Source organism: Phyllobates terribilis, unplaced genomic scaffold, assembly GCF_046119375.1.
Source record: "Phyllobates terribilis strain yellow unplaced genomic scaffold, ASM4611937v1 Scaffold_116__1_contigs__length_5312468, whole genome shotgun sequence".
NCBI lineage: Eukaryota > Metazoa > Chordata > Amphibia > Anura > Dendrobatidae > Phyllobates > Phyllobates terribilis.
Window position 1 is genome coordinate 250,661 of NW_027362876.1, and position 19,619 is coordinate 270,279.

The window sequence follows — 19,619 nt, forward strand, 5'->3', positions numbered from 1 at the left end:
TGTCTGTCTGGTTAGTGAGTCTTATATGTCCAGGTCTGTATTCTGTTATGTGATGCATCTTTGTATCTATGCATGTTTGGTGATTGTCCTCAGATCATATACTGACTTCTTAGTATTCCTGGTTTGGACTGCAATTCTTTCTTTCTTTTTTTTTTTTGATTAATGCTAGCACTTTCTTGTGTGATCACTATTATTCTCCGCAGCGGACGCGCTGCTCCTGGGGTTTTTGCGTTCCATCGTGGAACGCAAGCCTCTTCTTTATTATGACTACGTGCATAGTTCATTGCTCTGCGTGTTTACCCTTCTGACTGGATATGACGTTTACTTTACTTCCACCCCCGTTCCACCGTATGGTACGGGTGGGACGCACCTTTGACAATAATAGCTTCAGGGCTGTATTTGGCGCCCTCTGCTTTGGACCGGATATGACGTTTAACCCATTTCCGTTTGCGTTCCACGTGGACTGGGTGGAACACATTCTGATGAGAACAGGCCTGTCTACACACCATAGGGAGACAAACACTCACCTGAAACTAGTCACACCATTTGGGATCAACTATATAACACACACATGTGCTCTTAGACAACATACCCCTGACGAAGCTGCGTCTGAGCAGCGTAACGCGTAGGGTCTCTGGTGCCAGCAGGTAATTATTCTTCCATATATTTTTTATTTACTTATTTTCTTGACTTGACCACTCAGGAATGCCTGGCTTGTTATTTATATGTGGATCAACTGTGCCACGTCATATATGACTTTGGTGACACAATCTGGCCAATACCTCTAAAATATGGGCCCCCATTGCCAATAGACCATCTCTCCTACTCATTCCTTGATTCACTTATATTATTTAGGGGGGTTTGCTTTGTCATAAACACATATTTTGACTGGTTGTGCTGTGCTATTTATACCAGGGTTGCTTAGTAGGTCTACATTAATCGAATGTTATATAAGTGATGTAAAATATACCTGTGGCACATAACATAGTGGGGTTTATTGCTATTTTTATGCATATTATCATGAATTCCCCCATATGAAGATTGCACATGTTTTTGTCTGTTTTAAATGCTTTTAAAAAATTTTTTTCTTTTGTTGTCTAAATGTAATCATGTAATAAAGATTTTTTTTCACTTTTCCAACATTGGGTGTGCATGGTTATATATCCTGAGTCTTTTTCTTCCGAATAATTTTGTGTCTTTACATCAGGTTACTGTAGCACCCCTTTCTATTTGTGATTATTATTCCCCAGCAGTGCCCACTTTTTCTTTTTGTGTACTTGTATTTCTAGACAGGAATAAATTCACACGGCCTATAATTATCTGTATGTAAAGAATGAATTCAGTCCCTGTATGTGTTTCCTCCAGATCTATCCAGTAAGAGGACAACACCAGAGAGATGTCCCCGTCCTCTTCTTCCACAGGACTGTAAACAAGAAGACCCCAATGTTCCTCAGGATCATCAGGTAGATGGAGAGAAGGTGTCATGAGATCTCCCCTATGATGTGTAGACGGCTGTGAAGGTCTTGTGTTCAGTCTTGTTTTATCCACCAGTATTATGTGTTTTTTACTTGTGTAATGAGAACGATGGAGATGGCAGGATTAGAGGTGATCATAGATGTGACTTCTCCATCTGTCTTTGACTTTTATAATATTTGTTTCAGGGTGAAGATCTGACCCATATTAATACTACAGAGACATATGTGAGGGGCGATGTGCGGTGTAAAGAGGAGATTCCTACATATGACTACCCAGGTGAGTAGTGACCACTAAATGCAGAGAAGTCACAGATTCTTCTCAGACACCGGCTGTGGCTGCTTTATCAGTGGTGTAGTCCGGTTGTGTTACAATTGTGTGACCACCATTTTACCTCTAGACCACAAGATTTTCCTCCATCCAAAAATGTTCACATTACTTTGTGTAATTGTGAAAGACCTTTTCTGTAGAACTTACAACCTGGAGGATCCACCTAACCCCTGGGATTAGAAGACTCTGTCCATTACCTGCTCAGATCTGTAAACTACAAAGCCAAATGACAGCGTACGTAGAATGTGCTGACAAATGAGAAAATCACTTGAAGAGAAAGTGGAGGGTGATGATGCTGTTGGCTTCCTAGAACCCTGATATCTTATTGGATGAATCTACCTTCTCTCCCTTCTGTGCTGCTGAATGTCCTCATATGGTCCCTACAAGACCAGGTCCAGTCTTTCTGGCCAAACTTCACTTTTTTGATCGATAACATTAAATGTGCAGTGAGGGCCAAGTGTGAATTTCTGTACAATAACAGCAGAGTTTCCCTTTATCCTGACTTTTCAATTTCTTTTAAAACTGACTAACTTCAAACAGGATTGTGATAAACTATACAGAAAACATTACACCTGTGCCATGATATATCTCTAAGCTGTGCGTGGCTGATGGCTGTAATATACATTTATTCACGCCTGCAGGAGATGTGTTGGCATGACTCGAGCCCTGGTTTCATGGATTCACTCAACGCCATAAATTACATTATTTTTCAATCCTAAGGAATTCAGATTACTGCACAATCTCTCCTGAAATGTGGGCGCTAATAGTTTCTCTACTCTTCTGCTCAGGAGTCATAGTAGCTCCAATGGTCCACTATAAATGAGTGCAACTCCAGTTTAGTGTTGGAGCTCTCCCCTTATATATATGTTGTTGGGGATGTAACATATCTTTTATTCTGTCTTTTTTTTTCCAGTTTCATTTTGTATGATAGCTTTATTGTGGTGGGATCGGCCTGACTCACTTATGTGAGTCTGTAACTCCCTGGTAGTCTTTAAAAGAAGGCCTCCATTACGTCTTCCCAATGCTCGAGGTCTAAATTTAAGACACCTCAGCTCTGCAGTATTATAAAAAAGTTCACTTTAGATGTCTAATATTTCTTCTTGACACTCATCTGATAGAAAATATTGTCCCTTACGATAGTTTAGATTGCCAAGAGCCACCGAGCCCCATACTGTAATTACCCCAGAGAGGTTTCACCACTAGTTACTCATTTATTACTGATGAAGACTGTTGAGTTTGATAATTTCAGTAGATGTGTTATTGTGTATAGTCACAGTTTTTGACTTCAGTAATCCTCTGCTTTAACCTCTTCCTGCAGCCAGTTTTGTGTTCCTAATCAGGCCCCATTTTTTAAATCTGACGTGTGTCACTTTATGTGGTGATAACTTTGAGATTCTTCACAAAGGATAATGGGAAACAAATGGACCTTACAAATTATTTTCCAACTTCTCTTGAGTCCGACAATACCCTATATATGGTTGTACACTACTGTCTGGGCACATGGCAGGTTAAGAAGAGAAGGAGCGACATTTAGCTATTTGAATGCAGATCTTGCTGGAATAGTTTGCAGACACAATGTATTGGGGGCACTGTTCATGGTCACCTGGCAGCTCAAAAGATGGTCACCATGAACAGTTTGGCGCTATATACTCCAGATCCCAGGGACTGCCTTGCTCATCACCCTTTAACGTCAAGAAGAATAGTCAGGTATTCGGGTCAGAACTAGGAGGACCGAGAAAATAACAAATCAGAAGACACAAGAGTAGTCAGTAAACGGGCCGAGGTCACAATAGGAAACAAATACACAAGCTGAGAGCTGAGCACAGAGGACTGAACCAGAGGAGGACAAGGCTGTATCTGGCAGCTTCCAGCAATATGCTTCCAGCTTTAGTAGGGTGCGGTGCTTTCTAAATGGCTGAAGCAGGGAGCAGATTACTCCAGCTGGACAGCACACACCCATACTGCCAGACTGGATGATACTACTGGTCCCAGCAACCCTAATCTTAGTGGCTGGACAGAGCCTGCACCGCCCAGAGCTTCTGGTTCTGACGTCTCTTCCATCACAAGTGCCGCCTGCAGAATTAATAAGGAGACGCCTGGTGACAAAAGCAGACGTCACACAAGTCGAAGCAGGAGGAGAAGTAAATGCCCCAGAGGAGATGGGACGCACCATTTGCAGAAATCCTAATATAACAAAATGGCAGAAAATCAGAGCAGTAGAAATCCCCATAAAGTGACTCCATGTTGGAAATTCTAATCCTCAGTGAATTAATCTATAGGAGTAGTGACTATTTTGATTCCACAGTCACTTTCCAGAAATTAGCACTCGGTGGATGTTGGAGAGTGAAAATTGCAAATATATCATTTTATTACCCAACACATAGTGCCCAGATTGTGCTCCAGGAGACACACACCGTAAATTAAGTGTGTTCTTCTCACTATAGTAATGCCAAATACATGGAGGCTAAATGTGGTTTGGGCGCACTGCAAGGCTCAGAACGAGGGGGAGATTTGACTTCGGGAGAGCGGATATTGCTGGATTGGTTTATGGAAGCCATGTTGCTTTTCAAAAACCTTTGAGCCACTAATAATGTGGAAACTTACGTTTTTCCATTGACAGATGATGGACCTGTGTGGGGACTTGTTTTTTGTGGGATGAGTAGAAGTTTTCATTGGTATTATTTTTCTACATAACATTTTTTGATGGCTTCTTATTCCATATTTTGGAGGCAGAATGAACAAACAGTTGGACACCACGCTCTACTGGTTCCTCCTATGAGGTTTTCTATTAGACTGTGAACTGTCATTCTGGCAATAACTTGCCATTTCTACAGACATTTTAAGTACAATTAACACAAGAATCTCATAGAAAAAGAAATAAAGATTGCATACCACTTCTAAATCAATCTAAACAAACACATCCCTGGGCTACATGCTAGTCCAGGAAAATGAAGAGATATATGCTCAAGTTTAAAAATCAATTTTATTAGACACAAATCTAAAAAATAACAGGAATATTTAAAATATTCCTCTATTTTTTAGATTTGTGTCTAATAAAATTGATTTTTAAACTTGAGCATATATCTCTTCATTTTCCTGGATTAGCATGTAGCCCAGAGATGTGCTTGTTTAGACATTTTAAGTAGAAATGTTCAAAAATATAAATTTCAATGATATTTTATTCAAAATTAATAATTTTTTTTTCTTGGCAGATGACTGTACCAGAAGATCAGATGGACAGGAGATTTTTAAATCTGATGCTCTTGAGATCCCACATGATGCAATTGAAGTGAATGCCATTACTCCAGATATACCATCATCCCTTCACAGCAAAGATCTATCATCTGATCCTATGAAACAGGTCCTATCTTCTGATTCATTACCAACTACTAAGGAAAATCAAAATAAAATAAGCATTAAAAAACGAACTGCTCCTAAAGCAAAGAAATCATTTTCACGTTCAGAAAATGGAAATAGTTTTACCCTCGAGAAGTCTATTCTTAAACATCAAAAATTACACACAGCGGACAATAGATTTTGTTACAAATGTGGAAAATGTTTTAACCAGAAATCAGTTTTTGTTGTTCACCAGAAAACCCACACAGGGGAGAAGCCTTTTTCATGTTCAGAATGTGGGAAATGTTTTAACCATAAAGCGCATCTTGATATCCACCAGAGAACTCACACAGGGGAGAAGCCTTTTTCATGTTCAGAATGTGGGAAATGTTTTATCCAGAAAGCGCATCTTGATAACCACCAGAGAACCCACACAGGGGAGAAGCTCTTTTCCTGTTCAGAATGTGGGAAATGTTTTAACAATAAATATGTTTTGGTTAACCACCAGAGAATCCACTCAGGGAAGAAGCCTTTTTCATGTTCAGAATGTGGGAAATGTTTTAACCATAAAGCGCATCTTGATATCCACCAGAGAACTCACACAGGGGAGAAGCCTTTTTCATGTTCAGAATGTGGGAAATGTTTTATACAGAAAGCGCAACTTGATAACCACCAGAGAACCCACACAGGGGAGAAGCTCTTTTCCTGTTCAGAATGTGGGAAATGTTTTAACAATAAATATGTTTTGGTTAACCACCAGAGAATCCACTCAGGGAAGAAGCCTTTTTCATGTTCAGAATGTGGGAAATGTTTTAACCATAAAGCGCATCTTGATATCCACCAGAGAACTCACACAGGGGAGAAGCCTTTTTCATGTTCAGAATGTGGGAAATGTTTTATACAGAAAGCGCAACTTGATAACCACCAGAGAACCCACACAGGGGAGAAGCTCTTTTCCTGTTCAGAATGTGGGAAATGTTTTAACAATAAATATGTTTTGGTTAACCACCAGAGAATCCACTCAGGGAAGAAGCCTTTTTCATGTTCAGAATGTGGGAAATGTTTTAACCGGAAAGCGCATCTTGATAGCCACCAGAGAACCCACACAGGGGAGAAGCCTTTTTCTTGTTCAGACTGTGGGACATGTTTTAACCGGAATGCGTATCTTAATAAGCACCAGAGAACCCACATAGGGGAGAAGCCTTTTTCATGTTCAGAATGTGGGAAATGTTTTAACTGGAAAGCGAATCTTGTTAGACACCAGAACAGTCACACAAGGGAGAAGCCTTTTTCCTGTTCAGAATGTGGGAAATGTTTTAACCAGAAATCAGGTTTGATTAGGCACCAGAGAACCCACACAGGGGAGAAGCCCTTTTCCTGTTTAGAATGTGGGAAATGTTTTAATCGTAAAATGATTCTTGATAGACACAAGAGAACTCACACAGGGGAAAAGCCTTTTTCTTGTTCAGAATGTGGGAAATGTTTTAACCGGAAAGAGCATCTTGATAACCACCAGAGAACCCACACAGGGGAGAAGCCTTTTTCATGTTCAGAATGTGGGAAATGTTTTAACCATAAATCACATCTTGATAGTCACAAGAGAACCCACACAGGGGAGAAGCCTTTTTCATGTTCAGAATGTGGGAAATGTTTTAACCAGAAATCGGCTTTGGTTAAGCACCAGAGAACTCACACAGGGGAGAAGCCTTTTTCATGTTCAGAATGTGGGAAATGTTTTAACCAGAAATCAGCTTTGGTTAAGCACCAGAGAACTCACACAGGATAGAAGCCTTTTTTCTAATCTTTTTTTTTTTAATCCAATAAATTTTTATTGAGATTTTTTTACAAAACAAGAAACCAGTACATACTGTTAAGCGTCGGTATGTTGTTGGAGTTGAAATGGTTTCAGAAGCTTCTGTGGTCTCCCATTTTGGTCCAGCCAGGGCTGATGCTGCTCAGCATCATCATCAGCCCCAACGCTTGTCTGGTCCACGAGATGTGCAGATTGTCTCCTGGGTATTTGTGCCTAGCAATGTTAAGCATAGGTTGCAGAGGGAGATAGGGCTTTTGGAGTCTAAGTCCAGGATTCGCCGCACTGAGCACGCCCATGACCTGGCGGATCGTGATTGGTGGTTTGGCACCCACCTGACCCGGTGACCTGGCACCGCCTGATTGGTCCACAGGTAGCGTCACCAATGGCGCATCGGTGGGCAGGGTTTAGTCTTTAAATGGCCCGCCCATAAACATGGCGGCGTGCTCTGATCATTTGAGCAAGTGATGCTGTGGTGTGGACAACTGTGTTCCACGTCCTCCCTAGCTGTTCACTCCGGAACCTGCTGATGCCAGAGTTCGCTCGGCTGATCAGCACAGGTCGCTTAGGCAGGCTTAGATGTGCATAGGCAGGTAGCTTCGTCTTGCACCCTGGCTCAGCCAAAGGGGTCACCTATCACCCCGAGCAGCCTGCAGACGTCCTGTCCACAGCTATCGCCTGTCAGCCACGTGGAGTTTTACCCTTCAGTCCGGTAGCATGCCGGCTGGAGGAACGTGTACCCGTTGGCGTAGTCACACACGCATCCTAGTGCCGCCACTGTAGTCCCTGTGCTGTAACAGGACTACAGATAGTTTTTTTCTGCCTATCTCTCGTGCAGCTAACGGAGATAGTGCGAATTGCTATACCCGTTCCAGTGTGCAGAAACACGGAGGGGTTTTACATTTAAGTTGGTTGCTTCCCTTTCCACCCGGAAAGTGTTCGGCAGCAGTCCACCAGGCTGCATCGCGAACCCCAGGGTCGGTTGCGTTCCATTATATTAAAGTCTGCAACCGCCCTCCTAACACATACAATAAAAAAATAACATACCATAGGGATGACATACATGCATCTCTCCAATATATCCTTTCAGCTTGCCCATTACCGTCTGATAACTTGCAATTACTATATCTTACTTCTAGCTGGAGAAGGAAATATTCTTAAATATTTATCAAGAAGGACTCAGTAAATATCAGAAATACGACCCTTAGTATTTCCCTTCTCTAATACCAACTTAACAAAAGTATTATTTTCTGCCCAAAAGGGAGTCCATCTTGATTGTGCATTAAATGAATGCCGAAACTGTAAAGATTTATAGAATTGTTTGTCATCCCAAATTCCCCCTTTAATTGATCAAAGCACTTAAGTATCCCTTTAGATAATATGTTTTATATCGTATATATTCCTTTATCCACCCAACTCCAAAATCCCTCTAATTTATAGAACTCAGCATATTTATTATTAAACCATATAGGTGTAGATTCATTGCAGTCTCCTATTTCCATTATATCTTTACTCCTATCCCAGACCTTGTAGAGTAGAGCAAGTGTAGGGTATATTGATTTCTTGTGTACGAGGTCATTCAGTTCCACTATATGAATAGGAATATTCCACGGTGTTCCTGAAGTAATTAACCCCTTAATACTATTTGGGTTTGCAGCGCTATGCCACCCACCCAAATGTTGCAATTCCGCTGCCATATAATGCAATGGGGAAAAAAAGTATTTAGTCGGCCACCAATTGTGCAAGTTCTCCCACTTAAAAAGATGAGAGAGGCCTGTAAGTGACATCATAGGTCGACCTCAACTATGAGAGACAAAATGGGAAAACAAATCCTGAAAATCACATTGTCTGAGATGGGAAGAATTTTTTTTTTAAATTTTGGTGGAAAATAAGTATTTGGTCAATTACAAAAGTTCATCTCAATACTTTGTTATATATCCTTTGTTAGCAATGACAGAGGTCAAACGTTTTCTGTAAGTCTTCACAAGGGTGGCACACACTGTTGCTGGTATGTTGGCCCATTCCTCCATGCAGATCTCCTCTAGAACAGTGATGTTTAAGGGCTGTCGCTGGGCAACATGGTCTTTCAACTCCCTCCAAAGGTTTTCTATAGTGTTTAGATCTGGAGACACTAGGCCACTCCAGGACCTTGAAATGCTTCTTACGAAGCCACTCCTTCATTGCCCTGGCGGTGTGCTTGGGATCATTGTCATGCTGAAAGACCCAGCCGCATTTCATCTTCAATGCCCTTGCTGATGGAAGGAGGTTTGCACTCAAAATCTCATGATACATGACCCCATTCATTCTTTCATGTACACGGATCAGTCGTCCTGGTCCCTTGGCAGAGAAACAGCCCAAAAGCATGATGTTGCCACCCCCATGCTTCACAGTAGGTATGGTGTTCTTTGGATGCAACTCAGCATTCTTTCTCCTCCAAACACGCCGAGTTGTGTTTCTACCAAACAGTTCTACTTTGGTTTCATCTGACCATATGACATTCTCCCAATACTCTTCTGGATCATCCAAATGCTCTTTAGAAAACTTCAGACAGGCATGGACATGTAATAGCTTAAGCAGGGGGACACGTCTGGCACTGCAGGATCTGAGTCCCTGGCGGCGTAGTGTGTTACTTATGGTAGCCTGTGTACCATTGGTCCCAGCTCTCTACAGGTCATTCACTAAGTCCCTCTTTGTGGTTCTTGGATTTTTACTCACCGTTCTTGAGATCATTTTGACCCCACGGGGTGAGATCTTGTGTGGAGCCCCAGATCAAGGGAGATTATCAGTGGTCGTGTATGTCTTCCATTTTCTAATGATTGCTCCCACAGTTGATTTCTTCACACCAAGCTGCTTGTCTATTGCAGATTCAGTCTTCCCAGCCTGGTGCAGGGCTACAATTTTGTTTCTGGTGTACTTCGACAGCTCTTTGGTCTTCACCATAGTGGAGTTTGGAGTGTGACTGTTTGAAGTTGCGGACAGGTGTCTTTTATACTGATAACAAGTTCAAACAGGTACCAGTACTACAGGTAATGAGTATAGGACAGCGGAGCCCCTTAAAGAAGAAGTTACAGATCTGTGAGAGCCAGAAATCTTTCTTTCCAAATCAGACAATGTGATTTTCAGGGTTTGTTTTCTCATTTTGTCTCCCATAGTTGAGGTCGACCTATGTTGTCAATTACACGCCTCTCTCATCTTTTTAAGTGGGAGAACTTGCACAATTGGTGGCTGTCTAAATACTTTTTTTTCTTATTTTTTCTAATATGCTCGAATTAGAGATATCATCAAATGGTAGAATAACCGACTTATCCCAATTAATGGACAGGCCTGACCATTCACCAAACTCGCCAATAATGTTCAGAATAGGATCAATAGACTTCTGGATATATTGTACATATAGAACTGTTTGTGTATTATACAATCACTGTATTTTATGTAGTGTGGTCTCCCGCTTCTGAGGTGCCACCACGTAACCAATTGCTTGTGAAATAAAGGTTTTTGACCAAACTCATGTTTGGTGTTTCTGATTATTCCCAAATGGTCTGCCATTCATATCCTAGCATAGATATGTCACCATCTTATTGGTACTAGACAATTGTCTGATACGTAGATACTTTCCTTTGGTTTGATATATATTATTTGCTTTGTTCAATTTTTATTTTTGTTGTGTTAACCCATTTACCCCCGAACGTGGTTTGCACGTTAATGACCAGGCCAATTTTTACAATTCTGACCACTGTCACTTTATGATGTAATAACGTTGGAACGCTTCAATGGATCTCACTGATTCTGAGATTATTTTTTGTCACATATTGTACTTCATGATAGTGTTAAAATTTCTTCGATGTGACTTGGCGTTACTTTGTGATCAGAAATTTTGGCAAAATTTGAATTTTCATGCCCTTAAATCAGAGATATGTCACATAAAATAGTTAATAAATAACATTTCCGACATGTCTGCTTTATACCAGCACCATTTTGAACCAATTTTTTTTTTGTTAAGTTATAATGGTTAAAAGTTAAAAGCGATTTCTAATTTTTTCAACATAATTTAAAAAACCCTTTTTTTAGGGACCACATCACATTTGAAGTAACTTTGAGGACCCTTTATGACAGAAAATGCCCAGAAGTGACACCTTTAAGGTGGTTCACAGGAAGTTTAGGAATGTGGAAGAAAACAATGAACATTTAACTTTTTTTCACAAGAATGTTACTTTAGAAACAATTTTTTTTTATTTTTGCAAGGGTAACAGGAAAAAATGTACCACAAAATTTGTAGTGCAATTTCTCATGAGCACGCCAATACCCCATATGTGGGGGAAAACCACTGTTTGGGCATATGGCAGGGCTCGGAAGGGAAAGAGCGCCATTTGACTTTTTGAATGTAAAATTTGTTTGAATAATTAGCGGACGCCATGTCACGTTCTGGGAGCCCCTGCTGTGCCTAAACAGTGAAAACTCCCCATAAGTGACACCATTTTGGAAACTAGACCCCTCAGGGAACTTATCTAGATGTGTGGTGACCTTGAACCCCCAGGTGCTTCACAGAAGTTTATAACATTGAGCCATAAAAATAAAATTTTCACATTTTTCCCACAAAAATGTTTTCCAGCCCCCAATTTTACATTTTCATAAAGGTAACAGGAGAAATTGCACAACAAATGGTATTGTGCAATTTCTCATACAATACCCCATATGTGGGGCAAAACCTCGGATTGAGCGCATGGAAGGGAAGGAGCACCATTTGACTTTCTGAATGTAAAATTTGCTTGAATAATTAGCTGATGCAATGTTGTGTTTGGGAAACCCCTGATGTGCCTAAACAGTGGAAACCGCCCCATTTTGGAAACTAGACCCATCAAGGGACTTATCTAGATGTGTGGTGAGCACCCTGAACCCCCAGGTGCTTCACAGAAGTTTAGAACGTAGAGCTGTGAAAATAAACAAAACTTTTTCCACAAAAATGATCTTTTAGCCCCAAATTTTTTATTTTCACAAGGGTAAAAGGAGAAAATGGACTGCAAAAACTGTTGTGCAATTTCTTCTGAGTACGCCGATACCCCAAATGTGGAAAAAAAAACACTGTTTGGATGCACGGCAGGTTCAGAAAGGAAGGAGCACTGTGTGACTTTATGAACGCAAAATTGGCTGGAATCGAGAGCGGACGCCATGTCGTGTTTGGAGAGCTCCTGATGTGCCTAAACAGCGGAAACCCCCCATAAGTGACCCGATTTTGGAAACTAGACCCCTCAAGGATTTTATCAAGGGTATTGTGAACATTTTGAACCTAGACGTACGACACAGCATTTTCATATCATTAGATCATTAGGTCATCATATTGAATAAGTTGTCATTAGTCTTGAGCGCAAGTGCTTGCTAGTAGAGTTTGCATCGGGTACTCGGGTATGCACAAAGCATCGTGGGTGTTCGCGGGACATGCTCGAGTCCCCGCCCCGCATGTTTCACGGCTGTTAAAACCCCCAAAAAACATGCGGGGATTGTTCGTGTATGGCAGGCAATCCCCACGTGTTTTTTTTTTGCTGTATAACAGCCACGAAACATGCACGGTGGAGACTTGAGTATGTCACCCGAGCACCCACGATACACGGAGCAAACCCAAGCACCCGATGCAAACTCAAGTAGCGAGCACTTGCGCTCAACACTAGTCGCCATATCCTCATCATTTTTTTCTTTACTTTTGAAAAAATCCCAACCCTAACATAACCCTAACCTTAACACAACTCTAATCCTAACTGTAACCCTAATCCTAACCCCAACCCTAACCCTAACACAACGCTAACCCTACACCAAGGGATCTATTCACTATAAAGAGGCAGCAGAGTTACTCTGGACTCTATCTGGCCTCTGTTTAGCGGTGTCCTTTTTTTCAGAGGTTCACAAAACTGTGGCTAATGGCACTTTTATGCCCATCTAATTAAAAGACAGACACCGTGGGATCAATGGCCAGACTGCGTCCACGGTGCCTCCATCTGACTCATTACAGGGAGTCTTCCGCAGGGGGTTCCATCTGAATCATGTATTTCAGAGATTTACACAGAAACCCCGGTGTAAGCCCTCAGCACAGAATACAGGATAAATGTGAGCTGAGCCATCCTGCGATCTTTGGGAGGCAGAATGAACAAATCAGCAGCAGGTGAAGAATTGATTTTATTTATTTTTTATACCGTTCCTCATGTGGTATACCGTATTTTTCGGACTATAAGATGCACTGGACCATAAGACGCACCTAGGTTTTAGAGGAGGAAGATAAAAATGTAAGCAAAAAATGTGGTCATGATGCACTTTTAAGGGGGAGGGGGTCTTCTGCTAACACTGGTATAGGGGTAATGTCCCCCAATTCTGACAATATCCCATATTCTGATATATGTGCCCCCCCCCCTTCCTTTTATACGTGGTCCCCATCCCCATCCTGGTATGCCTGGCATCTCTCCATCCTGGTATGCATGGCACCCCTCATCCCTATCCTGGTATGCATGGCACTCCTCATCCCTATACTGGTATGCATGGCACCCCTAATCCCTATCCTGGTATGCATGGCACCCCTCATCCCTATCCTGATATGCACGACACCCCTCATCCCTGTCCTAGTATGCATGGCACCCCTCATCCCTGTCCTAGTATGCATGGCACGCCTTATCCCTGTCCTGGTATGCATGGCACCCCTCATCCCTGTCCTGGTATGCATGGCACCCCTCATCTCTGTCCTGGTATACATGGCACCCCTAATCCCCATCATGCTGCACATTAAAAAAAAATAAACACTCCTACTCACCTCTCTTCTCTCCTCCAGCGCTGCATCCTGTCTGCCTGCACTGATCTCTCCATGTGAGCCGCGCATGACGTCACTGCCATGCGCGGCTCACATAGAAAGCTCAGCTGCCGGAAGACACTGCTGCCCACGCCGGGACTGTGTGCACGGGGAGCAGTGACTTCACTCTCCTTCATAGCGGCACTCAGCGGAGCTGCGCTGCGGCTGCTGCTGGCTATCTCCTTTGCTCGCTCATTAAAGGGCATGAATATTCAAACCCTCCCCACGCCCATGGGGCGTTTGTCAAGCGTTTTTGCATGCATTTCCGCATGCGGGTTATCAAGCGCTTTTACAAGCAATTTTAGCATCACTTGGAAAAGTGCTTCACAACTTGGTCACACTATATAAATCCATGCAACCGGCATGGATTTATATAGTGTGACCAAGTGAATAGTTAAAAAAAAGAATAAAAATGGTAAAAAATAAAAATAAACATTATACTTACCTTCCGATGGCCCCCGGTCTTTTCTCCAGAGCGTCCGGTCTCTTGTATGGCTCGCGGTGGTCTAAAAGGACCTGCGGTGATGTAATTTAGTCGTGTGACAGGTCACGCGACCGCCGACTTCAGCGGTTGCATGACCTGTCACATGACTAAATGACATCACTGCAGGTCCTTTTAGACCATCGCGAGCCATACAAGAGACCGGACGCATCGTATAGGAGACCGGGGGACATCGGAAGGTAAGTATAATGTTTATTTTTTATTTTAAATTATTTTTTTTACAGGTACTGTGGTACCCGGGTCTGGAGGAGAGTCTCATTCTCCAGACCCGGGTACCACCCGCACATTGAATCGCTTAATATGCGCATGTGCACATGTAGTCATATGGATATTAAGCGATTCAATGCAAGTCAATGGCGGCAATTACGCTGCGTGTCCGCAAAATTAATGGACATGCGGATAATCCGCAGAGGAAATTTCCGCAGCATGTGCACAGCACATGCGGATTATCATTGGGGACTATGGGGCACGTATTACCAAACGTTTTTTAGTGGGCACACAGCCTTATTGGTGGAAATAGATAATAAGATTGAAAAAATAGAAAAAGTCATGCATAAAGATATGTCAACTGAGAATCTTAAAAAATGCCACAAAGATATTGAGAAGGATTTGGAAAAATGGGAACATAATATAAGTCAAGGCAAACTGAAAAAAATCGCCAGAGATCAGGCGGATTATGAATCCAATAAAGTATACAGATGGCAATTCAAGAAATTGAATAGAAAAACATCCTTGACGGGAAGTATATCCTCAAATTCACTCTCATCAGCAGCAGAAAGCACATCATCCAATTGGGACCAGGATGGACCGGATGGTGCCAGTTATTGTGGTCAGAAAACAAGATATTTTTGATAAGAAAAAGAAATTTGGAGCACCTACTCATGGAGGAGGTAGAAACCAAAGGAATGATAAACTTAAGGTGATTACTCTCTTGACCTATATTCTCACTGAGGCACAAATAAATGTGTTAGAAAAATGATTAACCTTTTCTCCATCTCAACCCTTAGCCCCATTTCTAGCAATCAAAGATGTTCATTTGTTCACCAGAAAACTTATATTGAAAAAACTTCATCATAAAACCAACAATGAAGAAATTTTTACCACTAAAAAAAGAAATTGAGGCTTTACGTATCTTGGAATCACTAGCAGAAGAAAACACGAGTATTGCAGCAGAGGTAAGTAGAGAAGAGCGTTGTTCAACTCGAACTGTTCGCCAATCTCAAATTCGAGCTGTTTTGGGCGGTGTTCGAGCCGTTCGGCGAACACGAACGATTTGAGAAAAATTCGGCTGTTCGAGGTTATGTTCGATAACTGTTCGTGCACCAAAATCATAACTGGATTTTTTCACAGTAATACTGTTAATCAATGTTAATAGACAGTTTCAGTGTAGAGTGGGCGGGGGAGGGGTAGGGGATGGATCTCTGCAGAAATAATGCCGATCTCCATTTTTTTTCTCTTTCCCGCATTTACAGTGGGGAGGTGCAATCTGTCAGCCTATCAGCAGCGCACACACGGAGCGAAGTGCTTTTTTTTCACACAAGCAAGGGCATGTGTCATTGGCTGTGTATGTCACATGTCCTTGCCCTATAAGACCAAGCCATTTTCCCCGTCGCCACCATTTTCTCACTGCTGCAGCTGAGTGTTAGACGGCAACTCTGCTGCTGTTAGCGCTATATTGTGTAACTGTGAATTGCAAGCGAATTTTTTCTTAAATAGAGAGATAGGTTTAGGGAGTAGGGACTAGTTTGTAATTGCAGCCCTTTTGAGGGCTAGGTTACAGCAGTTCCTAGGACTTTTTGCCAGGCAGGTCTGTGCCAGTGCTGTGCAGTGTGCAAGTGTTTTTCACAGCATTTGGCTAAATCTAACTAAGCCAATCCTTTTGGGCCTCTAGCAGTGTGTGTTAGTCAGTGGAGTAGCCTATCTGTGTTGCAAGCTACACCACCTGTGTATCTAATACCATTTTTTACTGCACCTAGCCAAGTAAAACCTTTTGGGCAAAGTAGCACTGTCTGTTACTCATTGTAGTAGCCCATCTGTACCAAGCTACACCACCTTTGAATTTAATAACATTTTTTTACTACATCTAGACCAGTAAATAATTTTGGGCCTGTAGCAGTGTCTGTTACTCATTGAAGTAGCCCATCTGTACCAAGCTACACCACCTTTGAATTTAATAACAATTTTTTACTGCATCTAGCCCAGTAAATAATTTTGGGCCTGTAGCAGTGTCTGTTACTCATTGTAGTAGCCCATCTGTACCAAGCTACACCACCTTTGAATTTAATAACAATTTTTTACTGCATCTAGCCAAGTAAAACCTTTTGGACATAGTAGCACTGTCTGATACTCATTGTAGTAGCCCATCTGTACCAAGCTACACCTCCTTTGAATTTACTAACATTTTTTTACTACATCTAGACCAGTAAATAATTTTGGGCCTGTAGCAGTGTCTGTTACTCATTGTAGTAGCCCATCTGTACCAAGCTACACCACCTTTGAATTTAATAACAATTTTTTTACTGCATCTAGCCCAGTAAATAATTTTGGGCCTGTAGCAGTGTCTGTTACTCATTGTAGTAGCCCATCTGTACCAAGCTACACCACCTTTGAATTTAATAACAATTTTTTACTGCATCTAGCCCAGTAAATAATTTTGGGCCTGTAGCAGTGTCTGTTACTCATTTTAGTAGCCCATCTGTACCAAGCTACACCACCTTTGAATTTAATAGCAATTTTTTACTGCATCTAGCCCAGTAAATAATTTTGGGCCTGTAGCAGTGTCTGTTACTCATTGTAGTAGCCAATCTGTACCAAGCTACAGCACCTTTGAATTTAATAACAATTTTTTACTGCATCTAGCCCAGTAAATCATTTTGGGCCTGTAGCAGTGTCTGTTACTCATTGTAGTAGCCCATCTGTACCAAGCTATACCACCTTTGAATTTAATAACAATTTTTTACTGCATCTAGCCCAGCAAATAATTTTGGGTATAGTAGCAGTGTCTGTTACTCATTGGAGTAGCCCATCTGTACCAAGCTACACCACCTTTGTATTTAATAACAATTTTTTACTGCATCTAGCCAAGTAAAACCTTTTGGGTCTGTAGCAATGTCTGTTACTCATTGGAGAAGCCCATCTGTACGGATATGCAGCGATACTAAATAACCAATGGTGCACAAGCTTATGGCCTCCGTATTGGGCAGAACAAGTGCTGACTAAAAAACAGACACTCCTGGAACTCTTCCCAATAGTGGTAGCAATAGAAATATGGGGCGCACGCCTGGCTAACAAAAATATACACTTCATAACAAAAAACACCAGCCTAGCGCACATCATTAACAAGATGGCATCATTGTCTCTCCCAGTGCTAGGCCTACTATGCCGGCTAGCATTCCTGTGCCTAAAACACAATGTATGGGTCCGCGCTAGCCACGATGCTGAGGGGGTCTAACGCTTTATCACAATTCAATTGGCAGATTTTCACAGAGCTCCTCCCCAACGCCCACCCATCGGGCAACAGTTGCCCACCCTCTCTATCGGATCTAGTGGCGAACAGTTGATGCCATTAATCAGAGCGTCAGTTGCCCCGTCAACGTGGCAAGCATACGGTAAGGCATGGGAAGAGTGGACACGATTAGTAGCAGGCAGACGGGTTGACCAATGTGAACAAGCCAGATTACAAGTCACCATAGAATTTCTCCACCAGCTACTGATGAGGGGCATATCAGGGGCGTCAGTGCTGCTGTGTCTGACCGGAGTAGCATTTCACTTCCAACTACTGAATTGGGGAGATGTGACAAAGATTCATCATCAGACAATCCATAAAAGGGTGGAAAAGGGGTCAGCCAAGTCAGGAGTGTAGACGTCCCGTCCCGTGTCACTAAAACAGATTTCTCACATCATATCCCTAACACCATTAACATGACACAATTTGAAGCAACACTACTATCTACTGCATTTGCGATCGCCTTCTTCGGGGGGCTATGCATAAGCTAATTAGTCCCTCAATCCAAAATTACCACCAGTGGAGGCTTATTAAAGCAGGACGTAGTCATAGCCAATAATGCAATACGTCTACGCATATGCAAATCGAAAACGGTTCCAGCGAGCAGGGACACTTGGGTACTTCTACAACCCACAAACGGTACACTGAGTCGGGTAACAATAGTAAAAACATATATAACCATCAGATCACAAAGTAATTTCTTCCTATCACACATTGATGGAACGCCATTATCAAAATACCAGTTCCAAGCTATATTTAATAAATGCCTAACATCGGCAAGGAACCACCCGAAAGATTACGGGACACAGTCATTCCGCATAGGCGCGGCCACGGAAGCAGCAAGAGCAGGACTGTCAGAAACGGAAGTTCAGAGGATAGGGATATGGCGATCCACGTATTTGGCGAGATACATAAGACCGGACTTCTTATCCTAACGTGGTTTGTTTCTTTTACAGGTGACGCTAAGCCAACAGTGTGGGTGATAGGCCACTCGTATATATATTGGGCAGAAAAAAGGGCGAAAGTCCGCCCAGGCAGGAGGAAATTAGAGTTTCATAACACATATTTCAACTGGAGACGTATTAGAGGCCTGCAATGGCTACAGGTACTAATGGAGGTAATCAAGGTAGGGAGAGAGACAAGAGGTCCGGTCATCTTAGTTATACAGGCCGGGGGAAACGACCTAGGTCATCACAAGAGCGCATAACTAATGGCAATAATGAAACTAGACACTGAGCGCTTCAGAGAATTTTTCACAAAACTAACTACAGTATGGTCAGAGATTGTGCCGATAGCGGTATGGCAAGGTGCGCGAGACATCACGGCCATCGACTGGACAAGGCGGGTAATAAATATTCGGATGGCAAAATTTAGAAAAGACAGAGGCGGTGTAGTGATACGACACCGACAAATGGAAGGAGATAAAGCAGGCCTCATACGGCCCGACGGTGTTCACTTAATGGATATTGGACTGGACTAGAGATGAGCGGTGTTCGACTAGAACTGTTCGCCAATCTCAAATTCGAGCTGTTTTGGGCGGTGTTCGAGTTGTTCGACGAACCCGAACGATTTGCAAAAAATTCGGCTGTTCGAGGTTATGTTCGATAAATGTTCGTGCACCAAAAGCGTGTCCTGCATGTCTGGCGCTATTTAGAGCACCAATCATGCAGGGATTGTCTGCCACTCACTGTAATGCCACAGCCATGGTGGTTGTGGCATTACAGTGATTGCCCAAATCGATGGGAACTGTGCCAACAGTGAAACATGAAAAGCCGGCAATTCAGCAGCGGCATACACCGGTACCCGACAATTTAGAACCGAAAGAATAGAGCTTCAC

At 42.3% G+C, this 19,619-nt stretch overlaps 2 protein-coding genes across 2 annotated transcripts in view; both read left to right on the plus strand.

Moving 5' to 3' along the window:
• Positions 1 to 10,453, plus strand: part of LOC141201469 (uncharacterized) — a 31,794-nt gene extending 21,341 nt beyond the window's left edge. Inside the window, exons 5-7 of the mRNA XM_073663462.1 lie at positions 1,366 to 1,463; positions 1,662 to 1,752; positions 5,016 to 10,453. Of these exons, the coding sequence (XP_073519563.1) occupies positions 1,366 to 1,463; positions 1,662 to 1,752; positions 5,016 to 6,925 (2,099 nt within the window). The 3' untranslated portion in view covers positions 6,926 to 10,453. The remainder of the gene's footprint in view (positions 1 to 1,365; positions 1,464 to 1,661; positions 1,753 to 5,015) is intronic.
• Positions 1 to 19,619, plus strand: part of LOC141201463 (uncharacterized) — a 458,636-nt gene that overhangs the window by 29,905 nt on the left and 409,112 nt on the right. The window lies entirely within an intron of this gene.